Consider the following 22,343-nt stretch of genomic DNA (forward strand, 5'->3'; position numbering starts at 1 on the left):
CGATTTTCCTACATAAGGAGAGAAATTTTCTCGCTGCCATCCATGTCACTTGCGTTCAAGTGCAGATCTTTCGACTTTCGAAAGTTATTTCATATAAAAGCATGGTAATTTTCTTTTTTCTTTTCACTTTTTTCTTCAAGACCTTAAAATTTTCTTTGTCTTATGTAAGATTTCGTCTAAATCTCTTGGTGTTAAGTGATTGATCTAACACTAATTTGTAACTTTATCTGACAGGGAATGGCATTTATTTCGCGCTAAGCGAAAATTCGTGTCAAGCGAGTTCGTGTTAACGAGGTTTGACTAATGAAAAGTCAATAATAGCAAGAAATATAATGCATCTATTTTATTGTCACTAAGCCTGGAACTCATTTAATTGAAAAAATTTACTGCAGTTGAAAATATTCTTTCTGAATTTACGCAGGCCAATGGTACTGTTAATAATACATGATACACCTCCTGTAATTGCTTGGAAGTCCTTCATCTTCAAATAATTCGGTCTTTAACTTGTTGGTTTTGTAAAAATCATTTTTATGGGTGTGGGTATTTCTTTTGTACTGTGGTAGTTTTTTTAGCTAAGCAGTTACTAATATATATAGTAACTGTTCTTCGAGTGACACTTCTTTTTCAGTATTATTATCGTTTTCAACGATTTCCTCTTTGTCAGAATAGGTTTGTGTTTGCTTTTTATCAACCCTTTTGTTTGAATATTTACGATGAATTTGAACTTGTTAGCTCCTTTTTATTTCCTTTTCTTATTTAAATTCTTTATAATTATGTAAGTTGCTGAAAATATATTTCAACTGATTATGCTTTACCTCACTGCAAATGTTCAAGATATCATAATAATCTCGCTTGGTATATAGCTGAATAGTGAAACCGAACAGCACGCTAATATCAGTGACCACAAATAATTGTTTGTTATACTAACAAAAATATTTCTCAAGACTCAGTATAGTTGAGACAAATGTTAAAAACAAAATCATAATGAATTGCTGCAATTGATTTTTAGAATTTTTTCATAGCACAAATACATTTGTAATTACACTTAAAATTAGTTTTTACTAGAGGCCAAGGCTATTAAATGGAGAAAATAAAAATGAGTTACAAACTCGCGAAAGTGCGATTCATCACACCATATGGTGATGAAAATATCATTTTGTAATCTTTTTGCTACTTTTATTCACTGGTAGTCTATAAATTTGCTTTTGAAGCCAAGTTTTTACTTCAATAGATTGATTTTGGAACTGTCTCATCGAAAAAGAAATTTATCTTGAAAATCCCAGTAGATATCCATAATTAGTTAAGTTAAAAACTATTTAATTAAAAACTATTATGTATTGCTAATATCGAAAATACCGGTATTCTACCCCAGCAAATACTGGTATTACAAAATAGCTCCAATTACCAGTATTGGAACCACTAGAACTACTTGAATGAATAATATTTGTACATAAAATACATACGTTTGTGGCAGCCTTTGCATTGTGCAAATATATTTTCAATTTATAAAAATGCTTGGAATGAAACTTACATATTATAATAAAATACATATTTTAATATTACACATCACAATGAAAATTAATTGGAGTTTAAAAAAACTGGCCTTTTCTGAAAAAATTTTGCTCAGGTTTTTTCATAAATATTACTGACTTCTAATAGCGGGACAGGCAAAGATCCAAGGTAACAAGAAGAAAATATTTTTTTCTTTAGCTCTTTGAAGTATTTAAATTTAAAAATACTATTGTTTTCCAAATTGCAAAAAAAAAAAAGATTTTCAGTGCTAATTTGTAGTGCAATTGATATAGATTGAGTTTGTAGCTCCTACTAGCGTCGTCGTCTAATAAATATTTAACACCAACAGAGCGACTGCATGCCAGAACACAACTACCCTCCCAAACTAGTCATGTGACTTCGGCACAGGTTTGCCTCAAGCTTTTCTCACTGAGACGTTGTAATCGCTCCCTCTTTTAGTATTTCTGCTCTATGGTGTTGACACACGAAAAAGGCTGCTTCTTTAATGTTTGTTCTAGTAAATCACAGAAGCTGCTGCTTTTAACAGTGCTGATGCTTGTTGTGTCAGAGCACATAGTCGACACTTTGTCAACTAATTTCCAGTCTTACAAATCTGCAATATTTTATAAAAACTTTTTTATTTGTGTGTATTTTATGAATACTCTTAAGGACTATATTGAACAGTAATTTTGTAACATAACTAGCTGTATAGGTGAAAACTGGGAACTTTAGTTAGTAGCCAGCGCCCAGTATACTCAATTTTATTGGCAGTCATTTTTTAAATTTGCTGCTGTTTCAAATTTCTTCCATATTGTGAAAGAGACTCATAGCATTGCATCCCGGCAAGGAAAGTGACACATCCCAAAAATGCAGCAATGGAGAAAATCAAGGTTTTGTGCAATAGTAGCTTTAAGCAATTTAGTCTCAAGTGTTAGAATATGCACAAACAATTGATAGTGTGATGTTTACGGGTTAGCTTTTGTTCCCTTGATTAATAATGCACACTTAAAGTTTGAAAATTTTACTTCTAAACTATGAACTTTTAATGATGTGTCTCTATTAATTGATTATATCATTTTTATGCCACTGTGCACCAGTTACGCAAGCTCATTGTGTGCAAGGTAAACGAGCTTTGGGAGTTTTGTGGAAGGAAAGAGCATCAAAATTGAACTTCAAAATCCATAGCTAGTACGTGTTTTTCCAAATTTTGAGTTGTCACTTTCCTTGCCATGGCGTGCTCTGTTAAGCATTGTTTTCTATAAAATTGTAACCTTTCAGCTATTCATGAGCATATCCTAGAAGGTACATGTAAAATACTTTTAGTTTATAATTGATGGGTAACAAATCTTGCATGACATATTTCTATTTATTCAAAATTTTATGAAAAATGAATTTATGTAAAGCATGCACATTTCATAAACTTGAATAAAATTAAACAAGGATATAAAAAATTAAATTATTCATTATTATAGCACTAAAGTATCATTAACTGGCATTTGTTGAATAGGATTAATTATTGAACATTTTCATCTGCAGAACCACTTTCTCATCCACTTGGTTTTTTTTCTCACCCATTTGCTAATTTATTAGTGTGTTTCAAATAATAATCAATTATTAAGCAAATGCTTTCAAAAAAACTTGAAAGGAGAAAATGCAATGTTTACTAGAGGGTTTTTTTTTTTTTCCCAAAATAATTGAATTTGAATTATAGCTATGGATTCAATGATGAAGTTATAATGTGATTATTACAATCAGCTCTATATAAAAAAAATTATTCAAAGTAAGTAAATGAAAAAATATTTTTACAAGTGAATTTATCCTCTTCTATATTGTGTTTTCCACTGCCTGATCACTGAGCAGGTATTTTTTCAATCAACATAAAAATGCACGCCTGTGTTGGGTCAGGAAGATACAGATTGGCGAATGGCTCTCTTTGGAAGGCAGGTGGCAGGGTTCAAAGTGAAAAAAACTGAATTCCTAATCTTGCATCTGAATTTCTCCCTCCTCTCCTAGTGGTGGGGAAAAGAAATACATTAGATAAACTCAGAACAGGGAGGGGGGGGTGCAAATATGATAACATTGGAATGTGCTAGTTAGTTGAAAGTGACCTTAGGCAGAAGTGGTAATCAATGACATATTTTTTAATTGCCACTTTTGCAAGTTAGTTTACCACGGTGAGTGGCAACTACTAATTTTCCATAATAACCAGCCTCTAGGGCGACTAGTTCGGTGTCTGCCTTAATCTCACTGCCTGCAGCTGCTTGTGCAACCTGCCTGCCGCAGACTGCATCTCTGTTCTCCGGAAGAACCAAAGTACTTCTGAGGTGTACTTGGGGAGGGGGGGGGAGGCTTTGCTGCGTGATGCTGCAAAACATTAATACATCAGCGCAGGAATGCCTATTGCTCTCAAGAACAATGCTGCATCCCTCTCAAATATCACAAAGCCCCCCCCCCCCCCCGTAAAAAAAAGCAAAAGAAATACTTACAAAACTAAAAGTTTCAATGGTGCAGTCTCTGCCATGACTTTGGCATCCCTGAATCAGCAGTGCATTAATAAAAATTACCATTTGAACCAGAAGCTATTCCACCAAGGTCAAGTATTCTGCAGCTTCGTTTTCTACCAACTTTGGCACAATTCCAACAGCAGACGGTCATACTTTTAAAGCTCATGAAATGTTGCTGAGAATTGAAGTTTCAATGAATATCTCCGCTCATTTAAGTCATAGGGAAACAAAACACTTCTAAACATGATGTCTGAAAAGTTACAAATCTATCGTTCCCTTGTTTAATCGTCAATTCTCTGGCATTTGGAGAAGTTAGAGTGACGTAAATAGACACATTTACAAAGATTTTGTACACTCTCTTTTTAATTGACATAATTACTTTTGGTAGCTATCCTATTTTTGATTAGTTGGGTTCTTTGCCAATCCATTCTGTTGTGCTGTGATGCAAACATTATCTGCTCTAAGCTAAAGGAGAGTGTTGTACCTTGGAAAGCTTTTCATATTTTAATGTTTAACACCAATTATTTGAATTAAATTTAAAATCTAAAAGTCACATTAAAATATCCAAACATGTCTCTACAATATATTTTTTTTAAATTTAGACAGTTTAAAGATAAAATATTTGCCAGCCATTTCAAGTAAGAGTTCTAAATTGTCCTAAGGTACAACATCCTATTGTACCTTAGAACACACCCTGTTGTACTATGGAACACTTTTCATGATTCAGGAAACAACCATATACTTAAACCAATTTTGCACCAAAAAACAAAAAAAAAATTTTTTTCATGGTAATGGATTAAATTATGAATAACGAATCATAAATAATGAATTATTATCTAACACTAAATTTGTTAAAAAAACTGCATCATATTAGAACATTTTCCCCATGTTTCCCAGCTTAATTATTAAGAACCATGCATATGATGTACCTTGGGACGTATCCTATGGTAAAATAGGTTTGGCTGTCCAGAGGTACAATCATAGGGTGGTTTAAGAAAAACCAAAATGGTGGTCAATCTAAGTGCACAATCATTATATAACCAAAATATTTAAAGTACTTCTCTTGAACAACAAAATAAAATTCAGTTGACACACTTACAAATACAGAGACCGAAAATGAAATTAAAACTAAGAAAATATTTACTTTGGAGTCATCAAATTTTCTTTCTCTCACAAAATCATCAATTTAACTCTTTTGATGCTGATTGTTACTATGGCACCATTTAGTGGTGAAGGTTACTCTTAGAGATTACAAAAAACATGGCTACTAAAAATAGATCCTTTAAAATTAACTGTGTCCCAAGGCGCTCTCCCCTACCTCTTAATATTGTTAGAAAGTTGTCAAATCTATCTGATGCATTGGAACCAAAGAAAGATAAAATGTAAATAAATTTCAAATTCTAAATTTTGGAATGTCTTATTCTATAGTGAAAATGAGATAAGATTTGTTTGTTTTTGCTTTTGGGTCGTTAGGTAAAAGTACATTTGTTTTGCATGACAACAAAGTCTACATTGAACTTATAGTGCTTCTTTGGTAACTTCTTGTCTTCTTGGACTTCTAATATTGACTGTATTTATCTCTTTTTCAGGTAATAGGAAAAGGTAATTGCCCAAGATTCGAGTTGGAATACTTTTGCAAAATGACTAAGAAAGTAACTCAACTCAGTTCAGCGCCAATTACTCTTACCTATTACCCGAAAAATTGTCAATGTCAGATGCAACTTACCAGAACAGCACTTAAGTCTTCAACTTCAAAATATATAGACTCTGTTTTTTCCATATTACTTCTAATCTTCTGAAAAAGTTTCAAAAGTGAATTTGAAATTTATTGCAATATTAACTTTGTAACTGCTGCTTTACCAAAGTATTGTTAAGTTCAAAGTTAAATATTTTGATTACGTTAGGTATGAAACCTCATTTTGTTTCGAAATACTGTGATGTATCTTGAGCCGGCACAAGGTACAAAAAGGTGTACTGAAGCAGTCTGTAAGCAAAGGTCATTACTAAACTGAAAGTCCTTCTGTTAAAATCTGTGATAAACCAAAACAGAGATACTGAATCATTTGAAGGAATATTATTATTTCTATGCAGAAAAGTTCCTATCTTCAACCAATTTCTAGCATTCACTCTGAAGAGAAAAAGTTGCGAGTATGTAGTGGAGTATTAGAATAGAATTTTAAGTAATTGGGGTTCACACCACCTTGGATTATCTGCAAAATTTCTTCTCTGTTTGTAATTTTACACTTTTAGAACAATTAAGACATGCATCTTTTATTTTGTTCTGCAAAGATTAAGTATTGTCTTCATGAAAAATTTCATTCAAATTTCTACATATATTTGCTTTTTAATGACCCCTTCATTTTTAAAAAAAAATACGTACTTGCCGTGAGGTGGTTAAAAAGGTTCTGGATTTTGTTTGGGGTTTGATAAAGTGTTGATAACCTTCCCAGCCAAACATAGAGCCTGTCACTGGTGATCACTTTTGTATTAATTTATTTGTATTTCTAGACATCTTATATTCACTGTTCCAGATAGTCAAGCAAATTTTTATTATAATTGATACCTATTTTTAACAGAAAAATGAGCATTTAAATATATATCTACATATATATAGTATCATTGCTATGTACTGAAAGCAGTTTTATTTTCCTAAAAACATTGTTTGCTTTGTAGACTGCAGAAAGTATCATACGACAGAACAAATCATTCAAAGCAGCACTGTTGCATGATAGAAGACTAAGAGAAAGGGTAAGTAATATCTAATGCATATCATATGATGCTGCGTAATTCTATGTCAAACCAATCAAAAAAAAAATAATTTTTTGACCTCACCATCTCTGATTTTAATGACAATTGGTGTAAAGGACACATATGACGAGATAAGTAATCCTGCCAATTTTTAAAATTCTACTTAAAAAATTTTACGAAATACAGGGCTGTTAAAAAAGTGAAAGTGCGAAAAAAAATGAGAAGTTTTGACATTCAATTGACTGTAACTTCTCTCCTAATTATAGTAGAATAAAAATTAAAAAACCATTATAAAGCTAAAGAATAGAGCTTTCTATTGATATAAAACATGACTTTCTTATGACAAGTTTAAGTTTCAAGGTCATTCACCGTGACTTTTGACCTTGAATGTCTCAAAACATGCCTCCTTGGAATTTTTTCAAAAAAATATATTTTATAGCTCTAACACTATTCTTCCCCCACACCAAAACTTAGACTGGGATCGCAATGGCACGGTTCTGAAAAAAAATCAAGAATGTTCACATGTTTCGCATTTGGCAATTCCATATGTCAGGTCCGTCACCTTCTTGACCTCCTCATCCTTTTCAATTTAATGAAATTTCGCGTAAATTACATATATGAAAAAAAAGTAATCCTGTCAATTTTCAGAATTCTACTTCAAAAATTTTACGAAATACAGAGTTGTTAAAAACGTTAAAATTGTGAAATAAACGGAAAGTTGTGACATGCAAATGACTGTAACTTCTATCCTAATTACAGTAGAATAAAAATTTAAAACCACTGTAAAGTTAAAAAATAGAGCTTTCTGTTGGTATAAAACATGGCTTTCTCATGACAGATTTATGTTTCAAGGGTCACCGTGAATTTCTGCCTTAAATGTCTCAAAACACGCCACCTTAGTATTTCTTTAACACTAGAACGACTGACATTTTCTGTATACCTAGAAAGACTGAAGGGGCCAGTGTGGCCCCTACCCATTTTTGGAGTGAATTCTTTTAAAAATTCTTCCTGAGGGAGTCCACATGCCTGATACACCTTCTTTCATGACTAAATAAAAACTTAGTATTTAATTATTTTTAGTTTTTCTCTCTATACTGGGCAAAAGGTTGAATTAGTTTTCCTTTCTAAGAGCAATGGCCACCGTTAGGATGGTAAGCAGTCGGTACTGTTTATAGCATTTGGATATCCAATCGGCTGCATAAAGAGGAAGTTACAGGTTAAACTAGAGTGAATGGCATTTTTTTATGCTACAACAATTAGGAGAAAGGAAAAAAATAAATTTTTTAATTGTCAAAATGCTTAGGGACCACTGTGGCCCCTCCCGTATTTCTAGGTATAAGGATCAATATTAACAGTACTATGAGGCGAATGATTAAATGATTAAACAAGCATTCAAATAGTGTCATATAACGAAAAGTCAGAAAATTCCATTAAGTTCCGTTAGATATTATCCGAGTTATTAAACAACAAACTACTCGAGGGGCCACACAGGCCCCTCCGTCTTTCTAGTGTTAAAAATATACATATTATAGCTCTAACACTTGTCTTCTAAAAATTAGGCTGGGATTTCAATGTCAACGCACTGCAAAAAAAACTCGGGAATATTTACATACATCTTCCTGTAACTCGAACTGTTGATGACTTGAAGCTCTTAGCCGGTCCCTTGGTACTTTAACAAATATTTTTATTAATTTTGGGATAGAATTTCAAACATTGGTTGTTGAACAAAACTCTGCCATTATACGGTAAGCTTTGTCATAGGCTAAAAGTTGCTGTTTTTTATTTCCAAGATTTGTTGCTAATTACAGATAAAAATTATGGTTATCAAATAAAAGTTCTGTCATATTCTAGATCTTAGTGAAGAAACCTGTTGATTTGTCAAAATATGCATACTTTTGAAGAATGCACCCAAAAAAATAAAACTGTTAGAACAGAATTAATGTAAAACATGTAACAAAAATATGTAAATTAGGATTTTTTTGCAGTACCTTGCCATTGCGATCCCAGCCTAAGTTTTGGTGTAGTAGAAGAAATGTTTTTGAGCTATATTATATTTTTTTTTGGAGAAATTCTAAGGGTTTTTGTTTTGAGATATTCAAGGTCAAAAGTCATGGTGAATGAACTTGAAACTTAAACCTGTCATGAGAAAGCCACGTTTTATACCAATAGAAAGCTCTATTCTTTAACTTTACAGTGATTTTTCAATTTTTATTCGACAAATTTCGATAGATGTTAGTCATTTGTATGTCACAACTTTCCGTTTATTTCGCGCTTTTAACGTTTTTAACAGCCCTGTATTTCGTAAAAGTTTTGAAGTAGAATTCTGAAAATTGGCAGAATTACTTATTTTGTCATGTGTCCTTGAACACGAAATTTCATGAAAATCGAAAAGGATGAGAAGGTCAAGAAGGTGACTGACCTGACATCTGGAATTGCACAATGCAAAACATACTAACATTCCTGATTTTTTTTTTTTTCAGTATGTTGCGATTGCGATCCCAGTCTAAATTTTGGTGTGGCAAAAGAATAATGCTACAGCTATAATTTTTTTTTATGAAGAAATTTAAGAGGCATGTTTTGAGATATTCAAGGTCAAGAGTCACGGTGAATGACCTTGAAGCTTAAATTTGTCACAAGCAAGTCATGTTTTATATCAATAGAAAGCTCTATTCTTTAGCTTTATAATGGTTTTTTAATTTTTATTCTACTAAGGAGAGAAGTTGCAGTCATTTGAATGTCACAACTTTTCGTTTCTTTTTCGCTCTTTTTCAGTTTTTTAACAGCCCTGTATTTCATAAAATTTTAAAGTAGAATTCTAAAAATTCGCAGGATTACTTATCTTGTCATGCATGTCACTCACATCAAATATCATTGAAATCAGAAATGGTGAGGTCAAGAAGGTGATTGATCTGACATGGAACTGCCCTGCTATCAAAAGAGCATGTAAACTATACCCGTAACGATACATTTTTCTCTGATATTAATTTGTCAGAGAAAATATTACTTTAACACTAGAATTATGGGTGGGGTCGAAGCAAACTTTTTTTGCTAACTATTCCTCCGTATTTTTATTAGTAGCGTAATCCTTCCATGGCTTTTCCTAAATCATTGTGCTGTGTAATAATATAAAGTATTCAAGAAAATGGTATTTGTTTTAAAACCTTTACTAAAGGAACCTAAACCTAGAAGTTTTGGCAGGTGTCGTTCTGACCACTTTGACGAAAAAGAAAAAAAAAATACATGGACAGTATACTGTGCAATTTAATACAAATCTTTTAGCATGAAATATTTTGCTTCCTTAAGCTTCGTGTTAAAAGTTTTCCACTGTATAAATATGTTTATTTTAAACTAATTTTTTTGCAAATATATAACATTATGTAGGTAACTAAGCAGATTTCTTTTCAAAGGGTCAAAATGACCCCGGCCGTAATTCTAGGTATACAAAGATCGTTGTAATTCTAGTATTAAAGTGATACTTTTTAAATATGAAAAGCTTAAGATGTACTAAATACCCTAATATGCAATTGCTAATGTATGAGGACTAATTTATCAAAAGGGAACATATCCATTTTCCGAAAATGTTCAGGATGTGAGAAAAATGAATTGTGGAGTAAGCGCAAAATAGTTTTATCAGCTTTTCTGGGTACAGAATTGAGCACAAAAGCACAACTACTCATGGCCCAGAGTAAGAAATGTTTGAGTAAAAAAAACAAGGAGATATCGCCATTTTAATTTTAGATATATGCATTTTGAACCAAAACATGAATGTTGAAAATTCCAATTTCACCAAAACTCGAATATTTCACCTTCTCATATTCTCTTATTGAAGTACATGCACCTAAAAGTAGTGGATTAAAATTTTAGGATTTTTGACAAGTGTTCCTTTGGATCTAAAAGTCTCCGTACTACAGATTCTTTCAAGATACGTCCTCCTTTGTTCAAAATAAAACATGCAGGGGATGGATTTGTTACCTTTTGATCAAAAAGTTGCACTTTACCCTTAAACAACATAGGATTTTCCACGTTTGGACTTTTTGAGAGTAGGTGATTTGATGAAGGTCATTTGAAAGATTTAGAAAATGTCATAAAATGAATTTTTTTAACAGTGGATTTGTTCCCTTTTGATAAATTACTTCTCATATGGAATGTAGGGTATTTAGCAATAGCCAAAATTTGTTAGATTTTCACTAGAAAGCAACTCACGAGCAAACAAATAACCTAATATTGCATAATTTAACCCATCAACAAAGTGCAACTGATAAACCTGCTGCATTTCCGCCTCTGGGGTGACGAAACGAGCATATATTCCTTTGAACTCGGACATCGGGCAGCCATGAGGCAAGAGACTAACGGAATAGCACTAGTGTAAGTACCCTAATAGTGCAACATGTCACGGCTGACAAGGAGACGGCATGACCGTGGGGTCGGAGATTTGCGTCAATTTTTCTTGTGGTGAAAGATGTTGGGAATTCAATCTGATAACTCAATCAAAACCCGAAGTTCAAAGAAATAAAAGCAGGTTTTAAGCAAGCAAAACCCAACTGAAAATTTGTGGAATGATCTGCTCGGGAAGAAAGGACATACAGACACATATTTAACAATTAAATAAACATTTTATTGAACAATAAATATGTCAAAACATTAAAATATTAACAAGTGTAAATAAAAATTCACATTCCCCAACAACTGAATAAAAAAATCCCCCCAAAAATATCAGTAGGAAACATTTCTTAAAATAGTATCATTAAAGTTCCAGTAAATTGTTTCCCATATGCAAACAGCAAAAATCTACTCAACATCTTTACAATGACGTCACATCATCGTGGTGGGTCAACAAACGCATGCAGGGAATATTGACTCTGGGGAACAATTTGTGCGCCGGTAAAATAACGGGATGACATTCTAAGTTCGAAAAAAGAAGGAAGTAAGTTTTGGAAATTTTTATAAACCTTCTAAAACTTTAGGAATTTCTCCAAGAACAAAAAAAATTAATGGCTCTAGGCCAACAAAAGAGGACCGCTAGTACCTTACGTTAGTTAAAGTAATAAGACTCAATACTCAGAAAATTATGAGAAAAATTGATTTAAAGTTGCCATGGAGTCTCCTAGGCGCCCTATGAGTTTAAAATGTCAGTCTCTTGACCAGCCGCCGCTAGCCTAGTTAGTTAAGGCGCGATCTTGTGCTCCAGAGATAGTACAATCGAATCCCACTCTGGACCTTTTTCTTTTCTCTTCTTTTTTTTGGTATCACATTTATTGGTAACGCGTTTCACCCCTATATTACTTTCTGAAATTTATTTTTGTCAAGCATCGCAAACTTTTCCATTCACTGAAAAACATTCTTCATTGTTATTCTGTACGGTTTGATTTGCCTAGTCAAGGTTTTTGACCTGTGGTCCCCTTACTGTTATAAGGGACATCTGCTCATAGAAACGGCTCTTATTATTTTTTTTTTTTTTGTTATCACAACAATTATTAAAATAGTTTCTCTTCCCAACAGAATTTTTAAGAATTTATTTACATCTATTTTTAAATTATTTTCTTTTTCTTCCAGCAAAACAATTTAAAACAATTCATATTTTTTCACCTACGACTATTTCATTACCACTAATTGTTGTGGTAGCTTTAAAATCCAACAGTTGTGCAGTCACTTGCATGGTGATGGATTTACGACTTTAAACGCAGTCACAGTGAGTTTCATGCAACCTTTCAATGACGTTGAGGTATTGTGTACAGGAGTAGCCACATCATTGTGGATGCGACTAACTTGCGTGACTTCTGTGCCAGGAAGGTCAATTTTCTTGTGACCTTTCTATGACATCGCGGTAAAGCTGTATTGTGACTTACAAGGGTGGTTACCGTGACGTAGATGCGACTAATTAATGTAACTGCCTCGTGAAAGTCAGCACCTCATATCTTGTTCCTCTGTTTCCTACAACTCCCAGCTGGTCTAGTGGTTAGGATTCTTGGCTTATACTCGGGCGGCACGGTTCGATCCCCGGTGTGGGAAGATGGGTTCCCTAGTGTAATGGTTTAAAGTGTGGACTTAATCTGTTAAGCTCAACTATCAGTGATTTCAAATGCATGTAAAGCCCTCTTTTTAATTTAATTTTTTTTTAAATTAAATGAATAAATGTTGCTGCAACTTCACATGAAGGTCATAGCAGAGTCGCAACGGTCGCTGTGACTTCAATGTGAGTCGGGAAACCGGCACTCAGTTACATGGGTTGCAGTATTGTCGTCACTGCAACGTCACACTGTGTACATCACCGCAAACTGACATTCGCAAGTTGAGGTTACCTGTTTGCGAAATCGCTTGTGACGCATGTGAGGGTTACAAAAGCGTCACAACATTGCTGCAACTTCACACGTAGGTCACAGACGGGTCGCAACAGTTGCTGTGACTACTGTGCATGGTCACGGAACGGGCGTTGGGTGACCCGGGTTGCAATTTTGTTGTCAAGTGTCGTCACACTGTGTATGTTCGCCACAAACTGATATTCCCAAGTTGCAGCCACCTGTCGACAACTTCACTTGTGACGCACACGAGGGTCACAAAAGCGTCTTATTTTGGTCATGGTGCTATAAGGGTAATAGTTGCTCACAGCCAGGGTTTGGTTTTTAATGTCAAAAAGTTGTTTTTAACGTGATTAACTAGTTTTCTTATTTTTCTCTTTTCCCCCTAAAATCTTCATCCTCCGTGATATCTATCAAAATGGTATGCTTGGTAAACATGTGAAAGACGTCAAACATGTGTTTGGCCAAAAAATTTCCTGCCTTGTTTAAGATTTCAATCTTTAGGCAATCTGAAAATATTTCAATCATTTTTGTTGTTGGAAGGTTTTTTCACCTTATGTTACTTTATATCTGCTTATTTTATTCATTATTTCAATAATATTTTTATTTCTTAAATTTATTTTAGAAAAAATGAAAAGTAAATTTAAAAAATGATCCAACTCCTAATCTTGGATTGTATTGAAACTTGGCATGGTCTCTGATGATGAATCTCTAAAGGTTTTAAGCTTTACAGCCTGTAAAATGTTTTAGAATTTCATGATTTCTATAGGGGTTAGAAATGGCTGCCTCTCTTTAAAATCACATTTGTATAGAAGTAATGAAACTGGCATAAAATGGTGCAATACAGCAAATTTGTACAAAATGGTATGTTAGTAACAAACGAAAAGCTATAACAAAACCGTAGTTTAAGTTATTTAATAGTTTTATCTTAAAAAGAGATTTTAGTTCTTTTCCTTCAATTTGCCTCGCTCCAATAATGTTTGCTAAAAAAAAACTAAAAAGTAATGCTTTAATATACTACTAATTTTCTACAGCTATCCCCATTTTTTTGAACTTTTTTGAAACTGAAATTTGAGAAAAAAAACTATGCTTTTAGAACAATATGTGCAATGTATTGATGTCCAATTATTTCAAACATAATTAATAGGGTAAAAATATCGTATTTGAAACTGGTAAATTAACCATTTTTTGTTGAATTTTGGAATGTCATGGACTCTAGGGACTGTTTTGATATCATCCATTTTCTGCATGATTTTCAGTTTTTTTTTTCTCTCATTTTAAAATATAATTCACTCATAATGGATCATCACAGTCAATTGCACCTCTCCCTGCACTTTGGAATCTACATGTTATGCATTTGTGCATGTGTATATATAATATGTATAAAGCGATTTGCCCACTGGAAAACTTTGAAGTGGTGTACCTAAAGTTATCTATTTTTGATGCGTCTTTAAAATTTTTTTAAGAGTCCTTAGAAAGTCCTTAAATTTCACTTTTAAAAATTAGTATAAACCCTGAAATAACTACAGTTGTCTAACTTTTACTCTCAGATTTTAAATATGATATGGGTCATTCTCTAGAAAATTAACTTTTGAACGTAAATATTTCAAAACGTTTTTTTTTTTTTTTTCATTCTTACATGAAAGTGTTACCTACTAGAAGTAAACATAAACAATGGCCCAGTTAAGTTCCAATCATTTTACTCATAAATTTAAAAGAAAAGAAAAATGCTTTGTTTACTGAAATAAAAAAAAGAAAAAACTCTTAATGTTTAAAAATAAAGGCTAATTTACTATCAAAGTAGTAATTTTGTTAATTGTGCAAACAATGAGCTATTTAAATGATTAGTGGGAATCTAATATTAAGCTCTCTTAATTAAAGTATGACTTATTTTTTAGTTATTCTTTAATTCAAATGTGTGTTAAAAATAGTATTTAGTAAATTTGAGAATATACTGGCAATTTATAATTTTGATAAAAATGCCTAATGTTGATGTATTTTCCCTGCATCATTTATTTTCACCTCATATATAATGACATTGATAAGGTCTGTCACAGAGGTGAGGAACTTTCCAATAATATAGGCCTAATGGATACATTTTTCAGGGAAATATTTTTTTCTTTGTTGCTACAATCTGCACATGTTAAACATATTTAAAACATGTTCACTTTTTTTTACATTAATTTACATCTCTGAAATTCAAATTCACGGAAGTGAGATATCGCAATATCCACTCTTAGTTTTTCAAACAAAATCTATCTTCTTGTTTTTCGATAGAAACATCACAACTTCTTTATGACTGAAAAAAATAAGGGGGCTCCCTTGTATCATGGAAAATAAAATGTGTTGTCATTACTGTCACGTGTTAATGAGAAATGGCGTTTTTTGTTGAGTTAACTGAGGTGAGAATTTATTGTGTGACATGATTACTTGTCCTACTAAAACGAACTAAAACACAATATGTATAATCTTAAACAATTAGTAGTATTTGAGACACTTGTGAAAGGAATAAAACAAGTTACATTAAGTAACATAAACAGTCACACCAGGTGTGTTACATGCCAGAGAAGTGAAAATTCACATGTTTTAAAATAAAAAAAATTGTTAAATTGTTGGCAGGTTTAAATCGACATATTTTTGATGAAATTAAAAAGCAATGTTAAATGAATTGTTCCTTAAAGTTTTTACACTAAAAGGCATGTGACAGAAAATTTACACTTTTTGAAGAATGACCAGCATGAGTAATTAACGGATCTTAAAATGATTTTAATGGGTTAAAATTAAGGTAAAAAGGCTTGTATCCAATGCATGCTTAAACATTAATGTTTAAATATTCAAATTACTGTACATTTCTAATATGCATTAATCTAGCTTGCATTCAAGTTGGGGTTACAGAAAAAAAGGCTTCCTTGATAGAAGTAAAGGGTGGTTGTACTCAAGAGTATTCTAGGTTTTTCATATTTTCACTCTAGGGTTTAAAGACAAAGTTTTCCTTTCAGTTTTAGCTTTAAAAATCAAACATTAAACAGATATGAGTAAGAAGAAAAATGTGCTATACAGTAATAAATGCTGTTTTTTTCGCCCTTCTTAACTTATTACATGTAAAAAGTAAGCATTTTGACCTTTTGTCCTTTTCTTTTTCTTCTTTAATTTTTCCATTAATGGAATACCTAGCTACGGATAGTTCAGTGTGAACACTGATTGTACTTACCTGTTTTTATGCATGAAAAAACTCCACATGTTGAGGTGGCACAAAAAGAATTTAAAAATCTCCCAATAATATAAGTTTAAAGCAATGCATGTATGCTAAATCAAAAATGTAAACTCTGTTTGGTGGTTCACGCTCATTTTTGCAGGGAAGCATTAATGGTTGGATGTTTTCATCATGAGAAATGTTGCTGTGCAGAAAACTGAGTTATTTTCAAGAATAACGCCATATACCATAACAGAAGCATATCGTCACCTCAGAGCAACAGTAAGATATCTTATAGTTATTCCTAGGATTAGATGTCTTAGTATTGCTCTGAGGCAACAATATGCAAATGAGGGAAATTGTCAACGAAGTCAACAGTTAGCACCATTCCCAATACATTAGTGCATGTATAATAAGATGGAGAGAAAAAAATCAAAATCTGATAAATGCTAAGTAATAGTTGCCTTTTGTAGAGATATTTGGTCATGCAAAAGGATTTTGATAGCAAAAAATATCTTGAGATTCCGCACGCTCCTTGAGGTTGACTATTATTGAATAAAAACTGGAAAAAATGATAATTTCATAGAGTATTAAAATTTGATGTAATATCACTTGAGAGTAAGTTTTTTGTGTAGATTACGAACCGCATAAGATAGTTTTCATTGTAAACTATAGTTTGAAGTTCCATACTTGCTTTGAATTTGACCAATATAGCTCCAAAATTGAATCGCATCGTGATGTTGCCATACTTTGAGGAAAAGTGTTACAAGTTATTATTTGTAAAAATTTGTTTTAATTTTCAATAATCCTCACATAGATACCTAAAGAATAAATATTAAAAGCATTTCTTATCTAGTACAAAAAAGTTGGTTTGCCACTATTTTCAAATATAAAAATTTGAAAATATAAATGTATCTTGCAACAGCCCATGTAAAGCACATCGCCAAACAAAAGAAGTTGCTAAATAAATTTGAATGGTTTTTGAGCCCTCAAACTGTAATTACATTGACTACAATAAGGAGGTTGACAGGCAAGTTGAACTATTGTCTTGACTTTTGACAATGTTCGACCTTAGTCATGTGGCGTAAGATTTCTGGATTCTAATCTGGCTCAAATAAATTCATCCCTCTTGGTTACACAATAAACTGTATCTGACTCTTCTCTTGTCTAGTTTTACCCATTGTCTCACTGCTTTAGTATGACGTGAGGTTTTGAAAACCATACAATTCTGTAGGTACACCATCAAGCACCGTTTCCTTCAAAGTTTTTTCTGAAATTTCCTTTTCAAAAGGTGGAGCCGAGTTTTCCCACTTCTGCTAATCGATGAGTTCATGGTAATCGCTCAGCTTGGAAATTTAAATCTGGAATTGTATACTTTTGTTGTCCAGTAGAATTCTTCAAATTTGTCGCCTTACTCCGGCGTAAACCAAGTTCTCTGATGATGTTTCGATCTTCTGCAACCTCCAGTATTATATTTTTTAGATTCTCAAAGCAACCAGTGTGCAAAACCACAGTATTGTAGATGATTGAAAAATAATCAGAGAACTTTGTTTCCATCGGTGTATGATGGCTAATTCGAAGAATTCGATTGGACAACGACAATTTTCAATTCCGATGGTGGGAGACTACCACAATTTCTGTGATAGGTGGAAGTGGGATAACTCGGATCCTTCACTTAAAATGATATGGTATTTGATGGCATGCCTACTGAATTAATTGTATGGTTTCCAAAACCTTACGATAATACTTAAGCAAGTGAGACAATGCGTAAAATTAAACAAAGAATTCATTCATTTTTTTCATTCACAAGTAAGTGCTCCAATGAGGTAGTGGTATTCACGTAAAAGTTATTCTAAAGCCCATTTCCGAAAATGGGCAAGGTTGACATTAAATGGTACTATTCTCTTCGTGTGATAAGGTCATGAAAATTTTTATGAAGTCATGAAAAAGTCTTGGAAAAGTCATGGAATTTTTTTATCCAAATAGAGTATGAACCCTGATTTTACACCCAATTATTTGTTTTAAAACAAATAGTATCTCCTTTAAAGACACCTTTGTAAAAAGGCCAGATCTAATTAAGGAACATTCACTTTGATCCCAGTAAATGTATCCAAGAATTTTGTTCCAGGTCAAGTCACAATGTTGATCTTCATTGTTGAGCATTTTGGGAGTGATGTATGTAATAGTTTTTTAAGAGTCTGTAGTGAGATTTGTGGTAGTTCTCATTTTCAGTACTTTGTTATCTTAGCTGAATTTATTTTCTATGTGCTGTTTTTTGTTTCAAACTAGCTTCAAATAATCTAGTATACAATAAAATTTTTGATAACCAGGTCTTACTCATTATCATGCTACTTATTGTTAGTGTTATTTATGTATTTATTTTTCTTTTTTATATTTTAGAAATTTGGAATTGTTGAAGGCAAAAGCTTTAAGTACTTGAAAGATGCTGCAGAAAAATCAAAGCTGAACACTGGTCACTATACTCCTCCTGGTGGAGAAACTATACAACAGGTTTATTTCATATACTTCTTAAAATATTAATGTACTTGGTTTTTGTCTCATGCAATGCTTCTATGGCTGCACCGAACTGCAGCAAAACTTTTTTTTTTTTGTTACATCCTCCTGCAGTTAACTCCAAATTTATCCACAGAATGGGGTGGTACGGTAACCAAGCGAATTTGCGGATAATCCTCAAAATAGGTAAAAAACAATACTACTGTATGCAATAGCTTTAAGATCAATAGCACTTGCATCAGGGTTTGCCAACATATGTCACTATATATTTATTTTGATACATATTTTGAAATCAAAATAAATATCGATTTTTATTTTGAAAATATCATGATACTTTGATATTTGTTTTTTGAAGTATAAGATTTGTAATATAAAAATTATATGTATTAATCATATTAATATTACTCATTTATTATTGAAAACAGTCAAAAGTAATATACTATATTTATGTAGCATAATAATATATCGTTTATGTAATGTAAATAACATAATATTCCTGTTTTATTTTATATTCATAAATTATTAGTAATGTAACAATTTTAACATAGATGCCTAGTTGAAAGTTAAAAGTTGATCAGCAAAGTTTATAAACGTACACAGTAGGAGTCTAGCTTAGATATGACTTTCCTACTAGATTCTTTTAAAACTTACATCTATCGCTTTCCCAGAGATAGAACCCGGGAATGTGGCATCGTCTTTGACAAGATTAAAGAGCTAATGAAATTACCATAAGTTCTTGCACATTATTTATAGGTTATCCATTAGAAATGTAAAATTAATGCTGTGCAGATTATATGCTGTTGTGGATTATCTGTGCTTTTTTTTCTCTATGCAAAAGTATTGTACCTCAATTTGCAGTATGATTCACTAATAGAGATTGCTTTGCTGCCTCTTGGGTTATTTATTTGACATTGCTTGAATTTTTCTTATAGGCAATTTAGGCTACGTAAGATAAACAACCCTACAGGTAAAGAAGGAGCAGTCTCTATTTGCACAAATTGTTTGTAGTGATAGGATTAGTACATTTGTCTGTACTCTTTGTCCTAAATTAATTTGCCTATTGTAATCACATTTCACAAAGAAATCTTTATTTTTTAGATTAATTATAGCATTAAAATTCTTTGTGTTTTTAATTAAGTAGCTAAAATTGTTTGTTAATTCAAAATCAGCTTTGTTTTTTGACTTCATATTATACAAAGATTTTAGAACTTTGGGATAATCTATAGTAAGTTACATAATTTGAAATCTGAAGTGTATTGGCAAGTTTTCGATATTTGTCGATGCCTCAAATTATTAAAAGCTCCAATCAAATTTTTCTTTGAACTATTCTTATCAAGATTTTTCTAGAGAATATAATGTGATCTATTTTTTAACTTATATATGCAGTAGGCGCTGCTTAGTGTGATTATGGTTAATGTTATGATTCTATCAGAATCACAAAGTCTGACACAGTTGTATATTACTACTTGTTTAAAAAAGTCTGATATTGTAATCAGCCTTCATTTATTGTTATCGCTTTTTTATAAACTTTCAATTTTTCCTCCTTTTTTGTTCCTCAATCTACAGAAATACGAGGGCAAACCAAGACAAGACTAACTTTCTGTGTATCATTTTATGGTTTGCAATAGCGATGCACTCTTTTTGTAGGAATGAAACAACAGGAAGTGTTCTGCATAGAGATGCACCAAATATTCGATTAGTATTCGATATGCTGCATATTCGGCAGACAAACCGAATATTTGGACTGTTATAACACGAATTCCATATTACATGGTACTAAACTTGAACTGAATGCTACTCTGTTTTGATGTAAAACAAACTTTAAAGTATTGAATTTAATTTTTTTCCATACACTGTTAAAAAACATATGATATTAACTCTAAAAGGGTTTTAGAGTTAATATCATATTTTTTACTTTGTTATTATGAAACTGATACGAAAAATTGTCTGTCTTAGGGTCAAAATTTTGGTTTGCCCGTATGACATTAAATTTTAACTTTAAAAAAATCTATTTCTCATCAATGTTCCAGGGTTGCCAACTACTCCGCATTTTGTGGAGTTGCTCCACAAAATTGCGAAATTCAGCAGCTCCACAATTCCAGCCAAGCGTTTTCAAGTGATTACTCATAGACCGGGATCCCTTGCCCTTTTTCGTTATTCATTACTAACAAGCTAATTTTCCGTTAGTAGCTTCATTTTGTTGAGACTCCCTATGTTAGCCAGTACAAAAATTTTGTAAGTGGTAGCTAACAGGGGTAATAAGGACATAGTTTGTTGATTTGGCGGTTATCAAATATTTATAACTAACTGATTGTTTCTCATAATAACTATCTAAATTAGCAGAAAAAAAAAATTGTCCAAATGCACGATTTGATCAAAGATGTCCTATTTTTGCAATATGTACTATTTACGAAGACATGAAATATTATTACTAACAGCTGAATTTTTTTTGGTCAGTTAATATTTATATAATTTAACACACATTGTCCTACAAATTGCGTGGTATGCTTTTCTGGTCCCACATTCCAAAGTTGTCAATACCACAGGACCCTTTTTTTTTAGTAACCGTAGGACACTAATATCAAGTGATAAATTAGTGTGTTTTGTACCCAAATAAAACAATGTCCTACAAGAAAACAGGTATATATCACTAGTCCTACAATAATTGTTATTTTCGTTTTCCTATGTGAAACAGAACGTAAAGTGAAAATATATTTATTGAAATAAATCAACTTTATAAGTAATAGAAATTATTTTTATTTTAAAAGAAAAAGATTATTTCGCCCCCCCCCCCCCTTTCCCCCAAAACCCGACAAGCAAAGTGATGGGATTTTTTACCCCTTTTTGCTGGGAAGGGTAAGAAGTAATTTGCAACAGGTTTCAACATTTTTCTTTGGATATTTGGGTTTGGCCTTTCTTTTTGGCCTAATTTTACTGTACTATATGCATTATGCTCCATTTTTTTAGAAAAATATGTAAAGTATAATGTACTTACTAAAGTGATTGTTTAAAAAAAAAAACAATAATTTTATCATGGAAATACTCCATTTTTTTTTACATAATTGTGTGAAAATTTCTACTTAATAAATTATTTTTCATATATTTTAAAAATAAAATTAAAAAATAGTCAATCGAGTTACCTTTCATAATATAAATATTTTGATTTCACTCTAAATTCTTTATAGCAAAAGGAATGATACCCGATTGTGTCGTCATTCCAATTTTCTGGTAGTACAACATTACAATATTTGTGATTGATTCTTTCGAGCTGATAGAAAATTTCGACAAGAAAGCAAAAATATCTTGCGAAAATGTCTTTATTTTTTTCGCATTTCTCTCGAAAGCAAGGGTTGTCGCACAATATATTGCATAAAAAACACTCCATTATTTTGTAGCAATTCACAAAGTAATTGAAATTATTTCAGCGCGATAAACACGTGGTCAACATAAAATAACTTAGCACGGTTATGGTCGGCTCCAGCGTAAAATACCTGATACACAGTTAACAATTATGTGCGCATGTGTACCAATATACCTGAACTTTGATTGTAAAATGTAGTGAATGAATCTATTTTC

At 32.1% G+C, this 22,343-nt stretch overlaps 1 protein-coding gene across 1 annotated transcript in view; it reads left to right on the forward strand.

The window, feature by feature from the left end:
- Positions 1-22,343, forward strand: part of LOC129233059 (fructose-2,6-bisphosphatase TIGAR-like) — a 68,711-nt gene that overhangs the window by 39,180 nt on the left and 7,188 nt on the right. The window contains exons 4-5 of the mRNA XM_054867140.1: positions 6,690-6,764; positions 18,654-18,764. Coding sequence (XP_054723115.1) covers positions 6,690-6,764; positions 18,654-18,764 — 186 coding nt within the window. The remainder of the gene's footprint in view (positions 1-6,689; positions 6,765-18,653; positions 18,765-22,343) is intronic.

This window comes from Uloborus diversus, unplaced genomic scaffold, assembly GCF_026930045.1.
Source record: "Uloborus diversus isolate 005 unplaced genomic scaffold, Udiv.v.3.1 scaffold_153, whole genome shotgun sequence".
NCBI classification, from domain to species: domain Eukaryota; kingdom Metazoa; phylum Arthropoda; class Arachnida; order Araneae; family Uloboridae; genus Uloborus; species Uloborus diversus.